We start from the raw sequence: 19214 nt of genomic DNA on the forward strand, positions 1-19214 counted from the left end.
AAGCGAATTATAATAGTCATGGTAACAAAAGAGCAGGCATGGATGAAGATTTTGACCAATGTGGAAATAAGATAGTGGCCTATGGTGCATGTTCAGACAAAGAATATGTGGTGGGACAAGGAAACTTCACTGTCCAGAATGCAAAGCATATGGACAATGGAGACAAACAGGAAGTTGGAGATAAGGACAGATATAAAAGTGATGGAGCTGAATTTGAGGTGGTTCTTCTTGCCCAAGAGAAGTATTTCTATCTATGAGATGTTTAGCAGAACAAAGTTGAGGTCAAGCACAAATTTACGTGGCCAGTGTAGTCTGCATAGTCGTTAATGTTTGGGTATTTTGATATTTTGATCCAACTCAGGAAAATAATCACTATTGAGGACAGCACTTAAGTAGGTGTTTATAACCTACTGGAGTCAATAGTTAAAGTTAAACAGGTGCTTCACTACTTTCCTGAGTCAGAGCCTGAGAAATCAGTTAGCACACAATTAATTCTGCTTAATGAAAAGACACAAAAAGGTCCAGAAAAAATTCACCAGGGCAAGTGATATCAAGTTATCACTTATTATTTGGTAGTCTAATTCAAAGTACACAGAGAGCGTGTGCCAATTTCTCTCCATTCCTTTCAAACAGTACAGCTATTATTATTATTACAGCTATTTATTGATTTAGTTCCACCTTAAGAAACTCAAAAACTGTTGGGCTAGAATGTTTTAAATCTGAATTTCAAGTGCAAGCAGAAGCCTGTTCTCCTTTTTAGTTAAATAATGAAAGGGTGAAATTGGGCAGAGCCAAGTACTATCAGCATTGGAAGGTGGAAGAGAACTCTCCTGGATATCCTCAATTTATCACAATTCTCAGATTGTGCCACAGAGAATCCATAATCTTTTTTTTAAAAAAAAAATCTTTAAGATACTGAAGCAGCCACTAGGGCCACAGCCTAAAGTTAACTTCTACTCTTCCATGGGTAATAAATACCCCTTGTGAACAAATGCAAAGGACAGACAAAGGTAAATGTTCTTTTTTTTTTTTTTTTTTTTAAGAATATGAAGATTTGATTTACAGAGGCCTTACTTTCCTGTGTGCCCAAAGCTGGCTCTGTCAGCAGGAGACAGCTGTTGCCTTCAGGGAAAGAGGAAGAGCCAAGCTCACAAAAAGCAGGGTCAGCATCAGGAAAAATAAATCTTTGAACGTTCATACTCGAAGGCTGCTAAATTCAGCAGAATGTTAAAATCAAGTTCTAGACAATATAAAGGAATGTGTTACAACTGGTGCTCAAATCCAGGATTAAACCTTGGCTAGGGGCAATTTGTGGCATAGAGCGCTAAGGACCATTGGGGCTCAGCAAACACAGGAGCTGAATCCCCACAGGTCATCCCCACTCTTGGGTATTTGTGTAGGAACCACACATCCATTGATTCAAACCTCCTTCCCAGGGCAGACTTCAGTAGTCTCCATCCCCAATGCCTGGTTACCACAGAGGGCAGCTGAGGTGCTAGGGGATGAAATCGCAGAGGCAGAGAATCTCCAGAAAACTAGAGGGGATGTTCTTCCACTTCAGCTGAGGGAACTGAATAGGCTGTTGAGCGAGAGAAAGTAGGATGAATTCTGCACCACCCTATCAGTGTGCATTTTATGCCAACAAAGGTTCTTGGGTATATCCAAACTACGAAAAAAAGAGTTTTGCTTTGTTTTGGTTTTTACCGTGTGTTAGCTAATACACGGTAACTAGCATGTGGTAAAATCCTAGTGTGTTTGGACAAGGCAGTCATAATTTAAACATGTGTTAGAAGTTCAGGGTAAACAGTAGTGTGAGCTAACACATGATAAATACCATTTTTCTGCTAGTGAAAACAAGGCCTTTAAGACATGTTAGCACATGTTGGCCTGTTTAGCACATGTTAAGTGCAGTGCCTACACAATCACTTTTTAAATGTGTTTGTTAGCATGTGTTAGCTAACAACACCTTTAAATCCTAGTCTTGACAAGACCTAAGGGGGAGTCTAGGCTACAGCACAACCAGTTCAAATGATCTAAAGCTTTACAATAAATGAGAGTTAAGAGGGCTTTTCAGTCATGCTAACCTAATTCAACTGAAGTAAGAAAATTCCAGAAAGCACCCTTCTTTTGCCCATCAGGGTAGAGCCCTTTGAGGTTCTGATAGGTGCTTCCCTCGTCAAATTGTTCCCAGGACCGAACCCACAAAAGGGTGTTTTTACAGCGTAACATTCTACCTTCAACAGAAAAACCATTAGATTTTTTTTTTTTAAGAAAAATTCTCTCAACAATTTTTTGTTCTGTTTGGATTTGAACACTCTTCTGCATTGTTTGGAAACCAAACACTGCAGAATTTGGCTAATGGACAAGAACCAGAATTTGAAACTTTTTTTTTTTTTTTTTGGTCCAAGCTGAGTGAAATGCATGTGGTAAACAAGCAGCACCAATGGAGAGAAGTAAATCAGATTTTTTTAATTCTTTCAACCTTAATATGCTAAAAAACACAGGGAAAGAAATGTGATTCTTAAAAATACATGATATTTAACATATCCCTTTAACAAACACAATCTTTCTTTTCTTTCAGTTTTCTATAGCTGACCTTCATATTAATTCAAAAAAGTGTTTTATTTCTGCATATTCCAATAGTACTTCCTGATAAAAGTTATAAAGAAAAAGCAAGGTAATCCTTTAGGGCTGTAACAGTGGATTACTTTGAAATAGGATATATTTCCTTTGAACCAGGAGTTCTCTACCAACTCTGGTTTTTCATTATCTATTCTGGCCAGGTAACAGTGCATTTAGTAGGACACTACTGGAGGGCAGATCTTAAGATGAAGGGTGAAGTGCTTTGCTGTGCTCCATATTACATGACACTTTTCAGCACAGTTATAAACAACACTGGATTTCACAATCAAGATTTTCTCATTCTCATTGATCATCTGCACAGAATACATACAGCTTGAAATAGAAAATTACTGTAATTTAATTTCAAAATAGGGTTTTCCCAACATTTAACATAAAATTGAAAAGGCTAAATAAAGCCATCAAAGAATTCAGGAGACACCCTTCAAATCCCCAAACAGCTTTCCTCGAAAGACAGAGATTGGAAAGCACATTAAATCATCTTCCTCATCTTCTGTGTGTTGGGCTAGCCACCAGCAAGAATAGCCTTGGGCCAAGGAGATGGTATGTTCATCCAGGCATTTGCTTGCCATAAAAGACAATAGCTCGGGGTGGGGAAGCTGATTAAAAGAAGAACAGCTCTTCTTTTACCTTAATGATTTTGCTCATTCCTAATTTTACTTGCTCTATCAATCTCCCACTTCTCCAGAGCCATCATTAATGCCAACAAAGCTGTCTTACACACCCTAATAATGTTACAGTTTAAAAAAGGAGAAAGACACCGACATAATGACCTTTTTTTTTTTTTTTTGGTTCAGTAACATTCTTAGTAAAGTTCAGTAACTTTACCTGAGACTGTGCATTGACATTGGCCTTATTTGTAACCAACACTTTAACAACTGCTGTCTGTCCAGCCAGAGATGCTATGTGCAGTGCTGTGTTTCCTTTCTGAAATTAGAGAGGGATGAAATGTGAAATGTGTTTAAAAGTAAAACTAATAGAAATTTACAGTTGAAAATGTGATTAAGCATGTCGACCCCACGGCCCATTCTGAAATATATTTTCAGCTACTAATACACGCTTCATACAATATTTCTATTGTTAAATATATTTTAATATATCTCTACAAAACAAAGTAAGACAGTGTTCTATAATTTTTGTGACCTAACATCCTCACTAGTAACCTGCGACGTTTATTATAACCTACGAGATGTGTGTTGAAAAATTCTTGAGAGTCACATCATCAGGAGAAAATATTTAATTCCTTAAACTGCTATAATAATGCCTGCAATCAATTGGTTGACACTTTGCTTACATGGAATCTGGGCAAACAGTAGAACAGCTAGATAGGAACTACTGACCTTTGTTGCTGCATCCACATTGGCACCTCGCTTTATCAGTTCTGAAACAACTTCTACATGACCTTCTTTGGAAGCAAGATGGAGTGCGTTCAACCCATTCTGATAAAAAATGGAAAGGGAAAGACTGATACAGGTTGTTTAGTGCAGCAAACAATCTATCATGAGACCAAAGGATTACATTCCATTCTGATTATCTTCTGAAGAAGCTATTTTCAAATGAGCATTTTAACTACTTGGTTATAGGAAGCAATAAATGTTCAGCTGGACTACAGAGGCTTAACGGCATTAAATAGGACACATTAGCACAAACACTAGTGTAATACAAATAGAATGCATAATAAAATTGAACACCTTAATGTTATCCCAGTGAAAGTGAAATATAGTTTCTTAAAGGATTTTGTTGTATAGGAAATGCAAATATGCAATAAGATTCAGTTATCAAAACATTAACTGAAAGTTATTATTGATAAGAAGTGATAATATATACCTAGACAAAGCAAGAGTAGAGTTTACAGAATGAAGGAAAATTTAATTAAAATATTCTACCACCTGATTGCAAATGTTGATGTCCACTCCAGTTTTTAAGTAGTCAAGAGCCTTTTCTAGGTTGCCAGCTCGAGCAGCTCGTAGGTAACTTGCGTTTGTATCAGACTGGGGGGGCAAAAGGAAAAATTGAGTTTGTCATTAGAACAAGATACAGAAATACATTCACTTAGCATCAAACCTATTCATGAGATGAAAATAATACATTTTATATTTATTATTTACATATGGCACTAAAGTAGCCCAAACTGCTTTACCAAACATGGGCCAAATCTTGCAGTCCCTACTTAGGGAAAATCTGTTGATATCAGTGGGAATTTTACCTAAGGACTGCAAGAGTTCATTTCATGCGCATTCTGGTAGAATGAGGCAGTTCTGCCTGGGGTAAAAGAACAGTAGCCAAGTTGACATCTGGTGCCCAGCACACTCAACAAAAGGATTGGGACTCAGGGTTAGCATACCATGGCAACCATCCTCCTTTTACAAAATGATTATTAAAGTCTCACATGAAAGATTTCCCTCATCATCCAAACAGCATTGGAAGTCGATATATCTACTTCAGAGGGATTGAGGCTACTGGAATTCAAAACTATGGTTCCAGGGAGTATAGGTACTTAAAATCTGATATTTTGATTATAGTCTGCATAATTTTTCTTTAAGTCACCTTTTATTTATTACACTTGACAATGTTTCAAGAAAGTCATCTGGATCTTTAGTAAAGGTTATTTTAACATGTACAAAGCATTTCAAAAATTGATAGGTGCAATACAGTTGTCCTACTCTATTGCTTTAATATAGCTTCCCTACTTAGTTTAATGTTTCAGTTGAGATAAGTTTGAATATAGCAGAGTCACTGTTTTTATCTGTGGCATGAAACAGCTACAGAGGAGGTCTTCTGGTTGAGGAATGGGAGATCAGAATTTTCTGGTCAACTCTACCATAGACTTCCTCTGAGACCTTGTGCTATTGCTTCATCTTTCTGTGCCTGTTCTCCATTTGTAGTGCAATGTGGTCTGATATCCCCTCTGTGTTGGGGACTAAGAAAAGGCTCATGCAGAGAACCTTAATGCTAGCCCTACCCTGGCTTGAGAGGCCTTCTGCTACGGTTGCCAACTGTCTAACTGCACAAACTGAAATACCATTGCCTTACCCAACCCTCCCCGCCCCACCCCCTCCCCAAGGCCTGCCCCTGCCCTGCTCCTTCTCTGAGGTCCTGCACTTCCGCTCCCTCCAAGGCTCACTCTCCCCCACCCTCACTCACTTTCACTGGGCTGGGGTAGGGGATTAAGGTGCCGTGGGGGGTCAGGCTCTGGGCTGGGGCCGAGGGATTCAGAGTGTGAGAGGTGGATCCACAGGGCACAGGGGGTTGGGGTGCAGGAAAGGGTGTGGGCTCTGAGAGGGAGTTTGGATGCAGGAGGGGGTGAGGGGTTGGGCTCTGAGAGGGAGTTTGGGTGCGGGCTTAGGGCTGAGGCAGGGGGTTAGGGTGCAGGAGGGGGGCGCTTACCTCGGGCAGCTCCCGAAAGTGACTGGCACATCCTTCTGGCAGAGGCTCCTAGGCGTGGGGACAAAGGGGTCTCCGTGCACTGGCTCTGCCCACAGGCACCATACCTGCAACTCCCATTGGCCACAGTTCCTGGCCAATGGGAGCTGCGGAGTCTGTGCTCAGGGTAGAGGCAGTGTGCAGAGACCCGCTACTCCTCCCGGGGCCATAGGGACATGTTGGCCGCTTCTGAGAGCAGCGCGGAGCCAGGGCAGGTAGGAAGCCTGCCTTAGCCCTGCTACGCTGCTGGACTGTTCATGCACAAAATCTCCTTGTTTGGCTGCAGTACCTCTGGGAGATAGAGCCTGATTCCGGGAGACTCCCAGTGAAACCAGGAAGGTTGGCAACCCTACCTCCTGCACACAGGATATTCTCAGATGGCCATTGGCACTCGTTGTAAAGCTCTTTACATTTCCAGAATGGTGTAGAGGGCCTTAGACTAAATGAGAATTGGGCCCCCTTTTTGTCTACAAACTAAGTGGAAATGTTAGTGTATTTCCTAAACATTCCTAAACAGATATACAATATAAAGATTTAAGTCAAACAGCTTAAGAGATCCATTAGGAATGTAACAGGTATGCCACATTTTTGCAACGATTAATATTGTTAATTTATTGAAAATGCTGAAGTGAATAATACAAGTATTAATATTAAAATCTTAAGACTTTTTCAAACATATGCCCTGCTACCATGATGTATTTTTCAGAGCAATGGCTTCCCAGTACGGCACAAAAACAATGTAACACTATCATCTATCACAATATGGAGATCTAAAATCTTCTATTACATGAACTAGTCGACTGTCAATTCCAATGCAAGCACACAGGCAAATCTACTGTATTTGTAGAAAACTTCCTGAAAGTAATGCAAGAATTTTACAGTGGGATGAGGTGAATTCACAAAACCCCTAACACACACCACTGGCCAAGCCAAATTGGCTAAATTACAGCCAAAGGTATTTAAGTTAATAAAATCCTATTGATTTAACTGACCTGCAGCTTTCTCTTGCATTTACATCTTTAGAATATGCAGCATGAGCCAAAACTAGAATCTCTAATGCAAATCCATTTGCATTTCAGGTGTGCATTTGTGTGGAATTTCAATCTCCAGAAGTGAACTCATCATTCTGGTTTTGAAAACAGGGGTTTGGCCACTGACAAAATCTTGAGAGAATGGATGATCGTGTGAGATTTCTGTCATCATGGAACAATCTTGCAAGATCTGACGCCTTTGAAACCAAATCTGAACATCAGTGCAAACTCAGCCTCACCTCATATCTAAACACTGCCTTTTAAGCCCCTCTGTTTACAATAGCACTGATGTTCAGAAGTAGGCAATCTAAGGCATAACAGCAGCACAATAATATACACTGTGAAGTCTACTTTCTTTTCTTGTACTTGTACTAGTTTATACTTGTATTAGTACTTGTATTGATATGATTTCTGTTCCAAAAGAATTCATGTCAAGGTCAGCTTTTCTATGACAAAACATTAGCCATGGTCTGTTCTTCAGTGGCTTTTGAGTTATTTGCATTTGGTACTGCATTTTGTGACGGTATGTTAAAAGTGGAACCTACTGGGCACTAGTTTACTTTGTTTTTTCCAAGCATGGCATGTTGAACATTACATACTAAGTTATCTTAAGCAATCCTAATAAAGCAGCTGAAGATTTCAGTGTTTAATTAGGATCTATCAAAACTGAGTTCCGTTTACAATTTATACAGTCTCATACACCGAACTACACTCTTTTGAAAATAGCCACAAATAAAGTAGCAGTAAAGCAATTTCATTTAGTAGAGCATTTGAGCTGTGCAATGCAGATTATTACAGATCAGCATTCTACCAGGGTGACCAAAGGTATGAGGATGTACTTAGCAGTCTGGGAGCCCTTTTTGTCACAGTTTAATGGGGTATCTATTTGGCATTGTCAGCAGGTGGATGATAATTACCATCAGCTGTTTACAGCTGCTTCTTGGGGGAGGGGAGCCTTCAGGAAAGCATGGTGTGCAAAATCAGGTCCAGCCAACTGGATTAATTCCAGCCAGATGAGAAACGTTGCATTTTATTTTTTTTTAAAGTTTCATTTCACCCCTTCCCCACTCATTTTAAATGTTCGGGCAATAGAAGAGGGAAGGAGAGGGGAAGGGGAAGGGGAAAGAAGGTATATATGTTAACATTTGACCCAACAGTATAATGTAGATAGGGTGACATATGTCTTTTCAAAGGCCTCTCCTGAAAATACTGAAACCCTCAACTGTCAGGGAAGTAAACCTTTATGCTGAACCCATAGCACGATGATCTACAAAAAGGCATCCTGTTTGGACAAAGTTAGTCTAGGTATTATTGAGATGCATACAAACAAACTGCTTACTGGAACATATAGCAGAAATGTAATGCCCACCCCAGCAACTCCCCACTCAAAAACTGCTTTTCAGATTTTGCTATAGAGCTGCTTGTCCCAAGATTGGGTGTAAGAAAAAGACATTTCCAACTAACTTCATTAGTTAAACACCATTTTGTCCTGTGAGGTTGATATTAAATCAAGATGGACCCATATACATTTTCTTCTACATAAGCAAGAAATGATGACACATATTCTTCTGTCTACTCAGGAGGTAACATGAGCGCTTTGTAATGGGGTATGTGAGTTGCCACTTCCAGTTTTCCTTTTTAATGGCTTCCAGTTACCTGAAGCTGATGTAAGCTAGCATGCAGAATTACATGCCATATTTTGGTAGCTAGGAAATAACGTGACTGCATGCAATGAGAACAGCAAAAGTGTTTCCTTGTGTCCTTGGCTAATGCTCCCAAGTCCTAAGGCTGTGTTATGAGTTACCCCTTTTGGGGCACAGTGTACTTGAGCAAAGACTTGCTGCAATATTTTCAAGTTCAGGACACTGGCTGTTTATTTGGGATTGTACAGTCATGTAGCAAGTTCAATAGGACTTCTGGCTTTTTCTCCATATATTTCAACCTCACTTATAAATAGAAGCCACCAATAAAGTAAAATAGAAAAACGAAAGGGACCCAACCTGTTTGAAAATCGTAGTCCATTCCCAGCTCTCTAGGTGAGCTGTCTTTTAACAATATCCTCCCAGCTTCCAGCCACTTGGATTTAGGTATTACTTCTGCCTCACAGAGAGGCAGAAAATTGTACTAAGCCCTTTTTTACCTTACGAAGTGACCCAACTAACTTCTCTCCCCTGCTACCCCCAAAGGCCCACAGGCCTTTTCTCTTTAACCAGGCAAACAGTATACCATTGAGTATATCCAACATTTGCAAACACTCAGCATAATCAAAGTAAAGGCCTACATAAAAATTACTGAGTCCCTTTCCAAAAATCCAGGATTGAAGAACTGCAACAAAACAAATTAAATTGAAGATAGAGTAATGAAGAGCTCCTAACAATGTGGTCCAGCCCACAGGTGCCAATCTCAGGAAACACACACCATGTCTCTGCATTCCACAGTCATAGGCAGCAAACCAACTTCAGGTATGTGGGCTTGTTTAGATAATGAAAAATCTAAGGTAAAATCCCTTCTTAGCCTAGGTTTTCCCATAGTACTTCTAATTCTCTCCCATATGACACAGTTCCCCCATCCAGCATATTGCCACAAGCTAGTTTTTATTTCCACTATGCCTCCGGCTCTTGTACATCTGATTGTTGTCCCCCTCTGTGGGTGGAGGCATTCTGCAAACAATTTTAGAATTACTTTAAGCCATCGTACTTCACTATTATTTCAGTTGCACCGATAAGATTCTCTGCACAGAACAGGCAAAAAATACTTTATGCAAAACATGTTAAATCAGCCACAAAAAGATGGACCTCCTAGCAATTTTCTCAACCTGGAAGCAGACTCCATTCCAGCCCCTTCTTCTCTCCAGGGAAAACAAGTGAATCTTGCAGCAGCACATCATTAAGGTCACTAACAGTTGACCAAGATATGTGTGTGTGTGTTACACTGCCAGTCAGGAATTTTCCATAAAAATGTTTTTTCAGCAGACAATTAATCTCCCACAAAATCTAAATCTCTCGCAGAAAAAATTTAAATGTGCAGAATTTTTTTTAATTTTCCATTGGGAAATTACAAATTAAATATTTCATCCTGGGTTGAGTCAAATCAAATTGAAATATTGTTTTGTTGAACTGAATTTCAACATTTCATGGCTGGACTACATCTCCCATGGTGCACTGTGATCTCATCTCTGGTTGAACCACCTAGTGAGTCATGGGTGATGTAGTTCTAATGGGAACCCAGACCATATAGGAGTATGGGTCCATGAGGCATCTGAACTACAGCCCCCATGAGATATCAAAGCCATACAGGGGGATACAGATTCATGTCAAGCCAACCCAAAATTAAATGTTTAAATTTGTTTGAAAAAGTTGAAATTAAATGTTTGAATATTTCTTAATATACATTTTTCCAAACTTTCTGTTCTGTAGGAAATACTGATATTTTAAATTTTTAACTCAATTCAGAAATTTATGAAATATCGAAACTTCCCATGGGTTGGAAATTCTGATTTTCAACCAGCTCCAGTGCACATGTATTGCAGATGTAGGGAAGTGATGCCAAGGACACCTCATGAAGAATGTCCTGTCATCAGCCCTATTCTGTTGAAATGGGAGGAGAGAGAGAGCTTTTTGTTTGAACAACTTGGGTGTTCAGCACAGTATCACCTGGGTAGAGTCACAGTCTCAGGTAGCTGGGACTCAAACTATTTAAAGTTTTATAGATCGGAATCCACAACAAACTTCACGTGGAAATCACCTTGTAGCCAGTGCACATCCCAGAACACAGATGCAATGTTCTTTCACCAGGTCAATGTGCTTAATGTACATACTCCCACATTTTGCTGGAGCTAAGGTTTCTAAATAATTTGAAGGGGTAGCTCCATGCAGAAGTCAGCCTCATAGCATCTTTCATTGAAAGATCATTAATAGATCTTTACAAACCTTAATTATTCATACCTCAACATTGCTACAAGGTAATCTACAGTCTAGAAATCTATTTATAGCCATTTTCAGTTTTATCTTGTATTTCCAGTACGAAAATAAGGAAGAAAATTGACTTTTGATTTTCCAGTGTCTTATCAAATGTCAAGAGAATACTAGGTTTAAGACACATATCAAAGCATACTGCATTCTAGATGCTTGTGTAGCTGGCCACTGGGAATGCAATCACTCTGCTATTGCACAGAACCCTTATTTTATCTCCCATAAGGCTTAAAATACATATTGTTGTGTTCCCCTCTTATACAAACTATTGCCTCTCTGCATCTGCACTGGGATTTTGCTACCAGCATCCCGGAAATGGTCTTGCCATACATAGGATATGTTTACACTGCAATTAAAAAGCCATGGCTGGCCCGTGCCAGCCGACTCAGGCTTGCGGAGCATGGGGTGCTGGGTTGTTTAATTGTGGTGTAGACATTTCGTCTCAGGCTGGCAGTTAAACAGCCCCTTAGCCCGAGCTGTCAGGGGCCAGCCGTGGGTGTCTAATTGCAGAGTGGACATACCCATAGAGTTAGTAGTTGTTCACACATAAATAACATTACTCATAACATACTCATAAATCTTATAGATATAGATTATCATTTGAACAGACTTTCCATTACTAGTCACTTTATACTTAAGATCTTTATACTTAAGATCTGTCCCTTCCAGAATTAAAATATTATGCATCTTTGGGAGGAAAGGATCTACTTCTGGATTTCAAACTAATGTTTTCTGTAAGTGCATTGAGCACCAATATGATCAAAGAGGGCTGAGTGACAAGCTTTGATGCACTCAGACTTTTACTAGAAACTGTTCCTTTCTCCACAGGGCCCTCTGACTGCGGTATCAGCACCTTCCTAGATGTCCTGGCTGAGTATAATATAGTCTTCGGGTATTCTCACACACCACCAGATGATTTCTCTCGGAACATGGTCATAAGCCTTCTCAAAATCCTTTTTTCTCTATAATTTTCTACAAGCAATCTTAATGCAAAGATAGCATTAAAACTGGCACAAATCCAAACTGACTGTGACTGTTCTATATTATAAAGCATAAAATTGTCAATTGCATTTTTTGTCCATAAATTGGACAAAACAATACATCAGCATACTGTACACAAAAGATATATCTGCCATACTCACATTGGTAATATGCCATTGAACTACCAAAACTAAATGGCTCTGTTTGACACATTTAAATACTAAAAAAAGGTAATGATTTCAAAGTATGATAATGCAAATTTGCCTTTTCAGATTCTACATTTCCAATTGTGTTTGTTTGTTTGTTTGTTTGGGGAGGGGATTTCCTGAGTTAAAAAATGTATTAAAAGAACAGATTCTGACACCCTTACTCCCTTTCATAGTATCTTAGATCCTGATCTTACAAGGTAAAACTGCAATATCAAATAAAGGTTGGCAGCCTCCTCAAGTCATCGCACTGAAGTAAGATACTACTCAAAGTGAGGAAACATTAGCCAAATGCAAGTTATGCTTTAGTCAAGCCCAAGTTATTGAGCTCTATACAGGGATAACTGAATGAAATTTAGTAACCTGCGATATACAGGAGGTCAGATTAAATGATCTAGTGGTCCCATCTGGTCTTAAACTCTAAGAGGTATCAAAATCTGTCTGAAAGTGATTGCTAGTAAATATTGGGTCATTTGTCAACCCAGCTTCTAGTTCTGGAGGTGGCAAGGATCCTACCAGAAAACTGAGTAATCATTATTATTGTCAAAGGACTGAAAGTGCAAAGCCAATATGTTCACTGTGCTAAGGCTCCCTGTTGTATTATTGGTACTTTTAGTATGCTCGGCTTTGTTTGCTTTTTACTCTATTTACAGTATTTGTTATTAAAAATATGGTATTTATCATTTTGAGAGCAGGGTTTTGTTTTTCACTCCATCGTTAACAGTAGCTGTTGGGAAGAGAAACTATGAGCAGGGCTGGAGTAGGATGCATTCTGGCTTGAGTCACCAAGAGAAAGTTGCTGACCATGTCTAACATTTGTTGGGAGTTGGGGAAGAAGACAGAGAATGACCTAATTTCAGTGGATGAATGTATGTTGTTTTCATTTCAAATCTCTTCTAACTAAGCCAGTCTTGCAGCAGCATGAGGAAATCTGTGAGAACAAATTACAGCAGTTGTGCATGTTTTGATGGTGAAGGTAATCCTATTGCAGCAAAAGGCACTTTTCTTAACAATAGGCCAAAGCCTTAGAAGAGCTGAAGGTCTACAGATCCATTAACTTAACTGGAAATTATCTATGCTCATGTTTTGTCCCCATGTTAACTCATGAATTTCCTTCCAGTAAGCATGTTACACAGCTTTGATCGGGGTGCAGGAAGCTTTCTTCCAATAATTTGCAATCATTGAATTATGCAGGCCAGTTAACAGCCATGCTTGGACAACAGAAAATAAACCATCCATAAGAATTCTGTGGCTTTTCTGATAAAAACAGGCTAGCCTGAGGCCAACTGCTATCTTGTGTCCTTCTGCTAACTATCCTTCAGAGAGCTCCTTCTGTGATCCAAACCATAAATGTAACCAAAAAAAACAAAAACAAAACAAAAAGATTTTCATTCCTAATATATGCCTGCTCAAGTAGGAAAAGACAGATGTTTTGAATATGATTACATAATGGGGAAATGTTTTGCCAAGAGCCAAAAAAAAATCGCCTAAGACTTTTCCCTGTTAAACAACTCAATCATGGTCTTTCTGCACTGGTCATGTCTCTATCGCTCATATGATAAAGGGGCCACAATATTACGCTCTCATGAACATGTCCCTATAGGCTGCCAGAACTTTTTTATTTTATATAAACTGTGATCCATTGCTCACAAATAAATAAATAAATTGCTTTGGGACTCCGGGAGACTCTCCCTCCTGGTTGCAGCTTAACTATACATTTCTTCTGCCATTGCATCTGGATCTATCCTTAATTGCACCCCCGACATCTGGCTTGCAGACCTCTTCTGTCTTCGATGATAAATAAATTATCATACATTTACATACCTCTGTGTCAGTGCTACCTGAATCTATAAGCTCAAAGACTAAAACATCTCGTAACATTAATTTACAACTAAGCAAACTGAGGAGAATTTTGAAAGAAACATTCCTGCAGCCTTTCAGATTCAGCTTCTCAATTCCAAAAATCCTGTCAAAATGATAATTTGACAAAAATTAATCCTCCAAGTGCATACAGAAATCCCCTTTCTTCCTAGACCACACTGACAAATAAGTGTCTAAAGTGCTGACTTGGGATATCTCATTGTCAACATCAGTTGCACTGGCAAACCATTACCTGTTTGGTCCATTTTTGACATCCTCAGCATAATACTGATAGTGTGTACTCACAGAGATCACTGAAAATTCTGTACTTTCCAGTTAGACGGCTATAAAGGACTCTAAAATGCCATAGCTGGTAAATACAAGAAAATTTCAAAACTTGTTACAAAGGCTACTTAATGCTCCTTTTATCATCTTCAGCAGGTTGGAAATCATTGTTTTGCTGTTTTACCTAACACTGCAAACTCTTGCCTGGCTACAGTGCATTCTTTTCAGGTTCAACTGTTGTTGAGATTTTAGAAAGCTGCCCTTTTAAAACAGAATGCAAATCTAGTGAGTCACATGAGTTATGAGTATTCTGACCCTTTGTCTAATAAAAAGTTTGAATGACACGTTCTCTCAAAAATTTAAACACAGGTGAGAAATTAAAAACTGTTGCTGGCCTGTCAGTTCTGTGTCCTAAGGGAAGGTTGTCAAAGGTATAAATGGCAGTCAGACACTTAACTCCCATTGAAAGTCACTGCCTATCAATGGGAATTTGTCATCTAATGTCCATTTCTACCTTTGGGGCACTGTGTTGCGGTGGCTCCATTAAATGTCCCATTGGCAGTGCTGCCCAGCTAAGGCAGGCTAGTCCCTACCTGTTCTGATACCGCGCTGCGCCCCAGAAGCAGCCAGCAGCAGGTCTCGCTCCTAGGCGGGTGGGTGGGGGGAATGGGGCTCTGCACACTGCCCCCACCCCGAGCACTAGCTCCGCACTTCCATTGGCCGCTTCCAGCCCTTACCCCCTCACCCCAACCCTCTGCCCCAGCCCTGAGCTCTTCCACACCCCAAAGCCCTCATCCCCAGCTCTGCTGGGTCGTGGACATCAACAATTTTCTTTAACCGGGTCGCCAGAAAAAAAGTTTGAAAACCACTGCTCTAAGCTATTATCCTGTGTTATTTACATGTCATGATGGATACTAAGGAAACTAACATCAAATAATTAGTGATTTAACCAGAGTGATGACAAAACCATATAAATGTGCACCTGACAACACAACAAAGAATGTTCACAGTGGTTGGCACCTGATCCCACCCACTGAGTTCAGCTGGATCTATCAAATAACTCTGCATTTGCTTGCATGCAGATAGCACTGAAGCAGAGAATAGTTTGTTGTGTTAGTTATGGGAAAATGTCTGCTGCTGTGAACATTGTGTTGTGTATTGAGCTAGGAACAGCTAAAATAATTCCTAATTTCAGAACTCTACAAAGCTGATACCTTTCTGATCATCATTCAGTATACAACTTCCTGTATGTACATTAACACTGAATGAGAAAAGTTACTTTTGTGGAAGGAGAAATCACAGTACTACAGAGATGATTTGTAGTGCAAACTTCCATAACCATCCTATCAGAGATCTTTGTGTGAAGAGACAAGGTTCAGTAGTGAGATAATTCAGGGCAAATTCACATTGCACAATGTCATTGACATCAGTTGTATTACTCAAGGAATAAGATATTATTATTAAATGTAAGTGTAGCAGAATTGAGCACTTGATTATGTATTGATTCAAGGAAAATAGAAAGTATCATCAATTAAAATTATCTGATACAGAAGGAAGACAACAGACATGAGCTTCATATTCCTATGTTGACAACATGGCATTTCTGAAGTTCATTCTAAACTCCAGGAAGGGTATTCTCTTGATACAGCAGTCTTGACTCTGTCGTGATTTTTATGTACAGCTAAAATATTTCCATCATTCACTCCTCAGTATAAAATAAATCACTTGCCTTCATTACTGTTACAGCAGTCACAAAGAGATAGAGGTAAACAGGGTCTGCTTAGAAGTGTTTCTTCTGAGGTTTATATTCACCTCAAGATAACAACGCTCTCTAATGTGTTAAACACCAGGGGATGGTATTGATATATTCCCTGCAGTCTTTCTCTCAGAAATGGACTACCTGATGAGCTGTAATAATACAATGTAGAGATAATTTCAGTGCAGCCCAAGATCAAACTTCAAGTTATATTCCATCATTTCAGCGTCAAAGTCACATTCTACAGATCACAGAATCTAGACATGGATTTGATCATCTACTCCATCTCCCTGCCAGTGAACCCTAGTGTATGTATCTCATTTCAGAAACAAAAATTAGAGTCTATTTTCTTGGGGGAAAAAATCTCAAAGTTTATGCCGGCAAAACCCATGGATGGTTTTTTTTCCCACCTAACACATAACACTACGTACAAGCATTCCAACTGAATGGGAGATGATATATAAAAAATATTTGCAAGATTCCATAGTATGTTTTAAACAGACACAGTTTATTCACTCAGAATCAGCACTTTCAAACAAATACATAAACTTGTTCCAGGTCAGTCTGGATTAAGTGGAAGGTGTTGGTAATAAGTATAGTGAACTGAATGTAAATGCAAGCATAACATACATATGAATTCCCTAAACATATTGCAGTAAGCAAAATATATGAGAGTTTACAATACAGGAGATCACGAAGCCATGGTAGCAACTCTAGTGTTAAAGCTAAAAACAATGAGGAGTCCTTGAGGCACCTTAGAGACTAACAAATTAATTCCAGTTCTGCAGTTTCTCGGTGAAGTCTGTTTTTGACTAGCCATCACCCACAGCCCCCAACTGAAACCTCTCCAGCGCATCATCAAGGATCTACAATCCTGAAGGACAATCCCTCACTCTCACAGATCTTCGGAGACAGGCCAGTCCTCGCTTACAGACAGCCCCCCAACCTGAAACAAATACTCACCAGCAGCTACACACCACACAACAGAAACACTAAGCCAGGAACCAACCCCTGCAACAAACCCCGTTGCCAACTCTGTCTGCATATCTATTCAAGGGACACTATCATAGGACCTAACCACATCAGCCACACCATCACAGGCTCATTCACCTGCACATCTACCAGTGTGATATATGCCATCATGTGCAAGCAATGCCCCTCTGCCATGGACATTGGCCAAACCGGACAGTCTCTACGCAACAGAATAAATGGACACAAATCAGACATCAAGAACTGTAACATTCAAAAACCAGTAGGAAAGCACTTCAGCTCTCTGGACACTCAATAACAGACTTAAAAGTCACCATTCTTCAACAAAAAAACCTTCAAAAACAGACTTCAGTGAGAAACTGCAGAACTGGAATTAATTTGCAAATTTGACACCATCAAATTAGGCCTGAATAAAGACTAGGATTGGCTGGGTCACTACAAAAAATAAATTTCCCTCCGTTGATATTCACCCCTTCTTGTCAACTGTTGGGAATGGGCCACATTCACCCTAATTGAATTGACCTCGTTAGCACTGACCTGCCACTTGGTAAGGTAATTCCCATCTTTTCATATTCTGTATATTTATACCTGCTTACTGTATTTTCCACTCCGTGCATCTGATGAAGTGGGTTATCACCCACAAAAGCTTATGCCCAAATAAATTTGTTAGTCTCTAAGGTGCCACAAGGACTTCTCGTTGTTTTTACTGATACAGACTAACACGGCTACCCCTCTGAAAAGTGTTAAAGCTGTTTCTAACTTTCCATTAGATGCCTGATTTTGACTCCATTCACCAAACTCTAACTTTATCAATAAAAATAATTCTGCCTGAAAGTACTTGTGTGTGGTCTTCTATCAGAACAGAATTGCTTAAGATCATTGGAAAGTAATTGGACAAAGCATTAATGAGATAGGAGTCTGAAAAAGAAATAGAGGCACTTAGGTTTTTCTGTTTTTTGTTGTTGTTTGTTTTTTGTAGGAGTTTCTTGAAATCTTCTGGACTCTGTCTCACAAACAGCTTAGGCCAAAAAATAACAAATAAGGCTGATGAAAAGTGCTATATTGGAGAAAGACACTACACTAACTCCTAACTTAACATCCTCCAACTTAACATTGTTTCAAAGTTACGTCACTGCTCAATTAGGGAACATGCTCATTTAAAGTTGTGCAATGCTCCCTTATAACGTCGTTTGGCTGCCTGCTCTGTATGCTGCATGTAAGATTTTGTGGAAGAGCAGCAATTTTACGAGGGAGTATTGCACAAGTTCCTCTTCTCTGCCTCTTCCCCCTCCCTCCCAGCACTTCCCCCACCACCAAACAGCTGTTTGGCAGCGTTTAGGACTTTCTGGGAGGGAGCGGGGGGAGCAGGGAAGCATTGCGTCTCCACTCATCCGCCTCCCTCCCAGAAAGTCCTAAGCGCCGCCAAACAGCGACTTTCTGGGACTTAGGACTTTCTGGGAGGGATGGGCAGGAGTGAAGAAGTGCCGCATCTCCACTCTTCCCCTCCCTCCCAGAAAGTCCTAAGCCTGCCAAACAGCTGTTTGGCAGCGCTTAGGACCTTCTGGGGGCGGGGAAGGAGCGGGGATGTGATGTGCTCCAGAGAGGAGGTGGAGTGGGAGTGGGAAGAGGTGGGCATGGAGTGGGGACGGGAAGAGGCGGGCCTGGAGCATCCCCCAGCAAAGTTGGCGCCTCTTCTTCTCCGGGTAAGCTGCCACTGCTGCTGCTAAGGTGCTTCCTAGTGTTCTTGCCTGCAGTGGGCTGTGCCTGTGTGGGGTAAGCCAGGGGCCCTTCCCAACCACAGTACTGTACTGTACTGTACAGCACATAATGCCTTTTGTCTGCCCCAAAAAAATTTCCTTGGAACCTAACCCCCCGCATTTACATTAAATCTTATGGGAAAATTGGATTTGTTTAACATCATTTCACTTAATGTTGCATTTTTCAGGAACATAACTACAATGTCAAGTGAGGAGTTACTTTATTATTATTATCCAATTATGTCCACAAATAAGACTGATGTCACTGAGGATTTAATTTTAAAGTTACTGACTACATTTTTTAAAAACTTTGC

General features: G+C 40.0%; 1 protein-coding gene across 2 annotated transcripts in view; it reads right to left on the reverse strand.

Annotated features, from left to right (window-relative positions):
- ANK3 (ankyrin 3) overlaps window positions 1-19214 on the reverse strand; it is a 455299-nt gene that overhangs the window by 201303 nt on the left and 234782 nt on the right. For both annotated transcript variants that reach the window (XM_084635421.1, XM_084635422.1), the window contains exons 2-4: window positions 4530-4631; window positions 3981-4079; window positions 3469-3567 (exon numbers count right to left, since the gene is read on the reverse strand). In XM_084635421.1, the coding sequence (XP_084491547.1) occupies window positions 3469-3567; window positions 3981-4079; window positions 4530-4631 (300 nt within the window). The remainder of the gene's footprint in view (window positions 1-3468; window positions 3568-3980; window positions 4080-4529; window positions 4632-19214) is intronic.

Source organism: Lepidochelys olivacea (assembly GCF_965140295.1).
Source record: "Lepidochelys olivacea isolate rLepOli2 genome assembly, chromosome: 7".
Taxonomy (NCBI): domain Eukaryota; kingdom Metazoa; phylum Chordata; order Testudines; family Cheloniidae; genus Lepidochelys; species Lepidochelys olivacea.